Source organism: Bos indicus, chromosome 10 (genome assembly GCF_029378745.1).
Source record: "Bos indicus isolate NIAB-ARS_2022 breed Sahiwal x Tharparkar chromosome 10, NIAB-ARS_B.indTharparkar_mat_pri_1.0, whole genome shotgun sequence".
Classification (NCBI taxonomy): domain Eukaryota; kingdom Metazoa; phylum Chordata; class Mammalia; order Artiodactyla; family Bovidae; genus Bos; species Bos indicus.
The window spans coordinates 26,906,332-26,909,608 of NC_091769.1; the positions used below are offsets into that span (position 1 = coordinate 26,906,332).

At 39.4% G+C, this 3,277-nt stretch overlaps 1 protein-coding gene across 1 annotated transcript; it reads right to left on the reverse strand.

Moving 5' to 3' along the window:
• On the reverse strand, positions 1-972 carry LOC109564279 (olfactory receptor 11H6-like). Its single transcript, XM_019967773.2, has one exon. The coding sequence runs from the start codon at positions 970-972 to the stop codon at positions 1-3; it is 972 nt and encodes a 323-aa protein (XP_019823332.2).
• Between the last annotated feature and the right edge of the window lie 2,305 nt (positions 973-3,277).

A 3,277-nucleotide genomic window follows, 5' to 3' on the forward strand; every position in this document is an offset into this window, starting at 1 on the left:
TTATGATCTTGGTCCACTCATGAGCTCTTGTTTGCTTTGGCCAGTTTTTGTAAACATTTGAATTTTTCTCAAGGCAGTCTTCATGTCCTTGTTCCGGAGACTGTAGATCAGTGGGTTTACAAGTGGAGTCACTGCTGAGTACAGCAAGGTTACAATCTTGTGTATCCCAGCTGGATTTCCAGAGGTTGGGTTGATGTACATCATCATGATGGTTCCATAGAACAGAGATACCACAGCCAGGTGGGAACCACAAGTGGAGAAGGCCTTACGTCTGCCAGCGGCTGAAGGGACACGCAACACTGCTCTGAGAACCAGGGTGTAGGACCAAAGGATAAAGAAGAAGGTGATAAAAATAATAAGAGAGCTTAATATAGAACAGGAAAGCTCAATTCCAGGGGCAGGGATGCAGGATAGAGCCAGTAAAGGACCAGGATCACAGACAAAATGGTCAATGGTATTGGGGCCACAAAAGGGGAGTTGTGTGATGAAATAGATAGGGACTGGATAGCAGAGGAAGGCTGTTACCCAGCAGAGGCCCACCAAGTTCATGCAGAGACGGCTGCTCATGATGGTAGGATAGTGGAGAGGTCGGCAGATGGCCAAGTATCGATCAAAAGCCATGAGGGGCAGTAAGAAGGTCTCAGTAATGCCCATAGAGAAGAAGAAGTAGAACTGGAGGAAGCAGGCAGTGAAAGAGATGGTTTTGGTCTCAGACAGGAAGTTCCTTAACATATTGGGAACAGTGGTGTTGATATAACACATCTCCAGGAATGAGAAGTTGGCCAACAGAGTGTACATGGGAGTGTGGAGTCTGTGATCCAGCTTCACTGCAAAGACAATGGCCCCATTCCCCATCAGTGTCAGGACGTAGGACACAGAGAAGAGCACAAAGAGGAGGACTTGTACCTCTCTAGAGCAGGGAAAACTCAGGAGTATGAATTCAGTCACCGTGTTGACTCCTGACACATTCATGGCTTCTTAAGAGGTGGAGAGGAAAAAATGACAGTGACAAAGATGACCTTACTCTCCTTTTAGAAATCTGTGAGTCCCTCAGATTCTATTACTGTATTAAGTAAATAATGTAAATGCGCTGCTGAAGACTGTCAAACTTTGAGAATGCTGGATATGGTAAGTCTTTGAATTTTGGACTTTCTCATTTCTCTTTCAGTATTTTCTTATACCCAGCAAAACTCCAAAAAAGCAGTTTGGAGAAGATTAATGACAATACTTGCAAATATAAATAGGTATTTTATATTTGTATCTATAGAATAAGATATGTAGACCCTTAATATTAGACATAGAATTTCGATTCTGTGTTTATTTGGAATTAGAGTCATAATACTAGGCATCACAAGAGGAAGAGAAACGTAACAAATAACACCATGACATTCTGTGCATTTCACTTATTCTGGATCAATGTTAGAATTATAAATGTCAGCTTCCTAAGGTGTTCTGATAACCCAGACAAGAAATGTCATGTGCCATTGTTTCTTCAGTGTTCATCATGGTTTTTTAACTCACAAAAATATGAAAAGTCTAGACATCTACATAATAGTCCTTTTACTAGATGTTTTAATACTTTTGTGAAATCTTGGTTTAAGTTGAAACCAGAAAAACTATAGAAGATCTGGTATATAACAGACTTGAGATTTTTGCCTGAGATGTCAGGATTCTTAGAAAACTTGCTATTCTTCTAGTTTATGGTTAGATGCAGAGGATCATAAATATCAGATACCCATAAGCAGATACCTCTAGGAATCAAGAACAGTGATGGGAGTCATAAGTGCCCTCTGGACATGGATTCCTCTGATTTCTACTCTCTCCTCTTGTCCCCATCCAATTACAGATGTGGAAGGTTAGAGCTGTTTTGGTAAATTGATTAATCATCTTTGTTAAAGCTTCTTTCTCTGACTCTGAGTGTGACTTAGTCTTGAACACTGTGTGACTTCTATGGTGAGAGAAGGAAAAACAAAGGCACTGAAACCACCTGAGATTCTGTTGCCAGTCATTTGGTCTTAATTTATTAATTTATTTTCTGGATCCCCTCTATTATTGAGGGACAGTTATCATTTGTATGAAAATGACCCAAGTGACATGATTGAGTGATGATACTTATTCAGGAAAATAGAAGTGCAGAATACAAACCTAGAAACCTTCAATAACAGTATTCTAGCTAAGAATATTCATTAATGTATTCATGATAAAATGTAATACTTTCCATATCACATAATGTTATAGTTTTAAGGATGATCTTGATGATTGCAACTAGTGACATAACAGATAAGAGAAAAAATTTTTCATATCACGCTTCACTGCAAGTTTCCTCTTCAGTCTGTAAATAGGTCATATATGGCAGAGCAAAGCTGTGAGCAATTCTTCTGTAGGAGAAATTGAGAGTTACTCAGAAGCCAAAGTAACCATGAGGAAAGAGAAAACAGCAAGAAATATTTGGTACTGATGTATATGGGGATTCCATTGACTTTGTAAACTATACGGAGTGAACGCACCAATTTGGACTGTTCAGTCATCATCTTGCTCTTCCTCCTTGCAGAGACAGTGGACCATCATTTTCCCTGTGGCAGATCCAAACACAGCTAAAAATAGGGAAGGCTTAAGTTTTGTGTTGTTTTTTTATTTTTCTACCCTGTTCCTCATAGATGCTTTGTCAGTTTTTTCCAGATATCACTTTGCTAACATCTTTGTTTCCCCAAAGACCTGGTTTTGACTGGGTACATCTAATTCCTGGTTAATAAGAACAGAATTTATACACATCGAAGCTCTTACCTTGTTCTTATCTCCCTCATTTCTCTGATTCCCAGACTTCTTAGCTGCAGGGATGAATCTGCTTAAATTAATTTATAAGCCTGAGATTCTGTTATTTTCATGCCACACAAAAGAAGGCAGAGCTAAAACGAACATCTAAGAGTTGTCTTATATTACCTCTTCTGAACCCCTCTTCTTGTAGAACTCGAGGGTCTGACTTATCTTCTATTTTTGCTGCAGCAAAAGGCATGTAAGATGGAGAGCATGACTTGTTTGGCAGCCAACAGCCCAGAGAGCTGGTTAACCTTACTGGACAGTGATACTGGTTTGGAAAGAAACTGGCATATTTGCTGAAAAACAGAGACTTACTGAAACCTAGGTTTTATTTCTCCTAAGGGATATCGTCCCCTATGAATTCTAAAACTGAGGATTTATGAGGGAAGATTATTAATTGTATCCCAAATGTTCCCTTCCATTGGGAGTCCTTTATTGGCCTTTGGGACCCTGTTTCTCC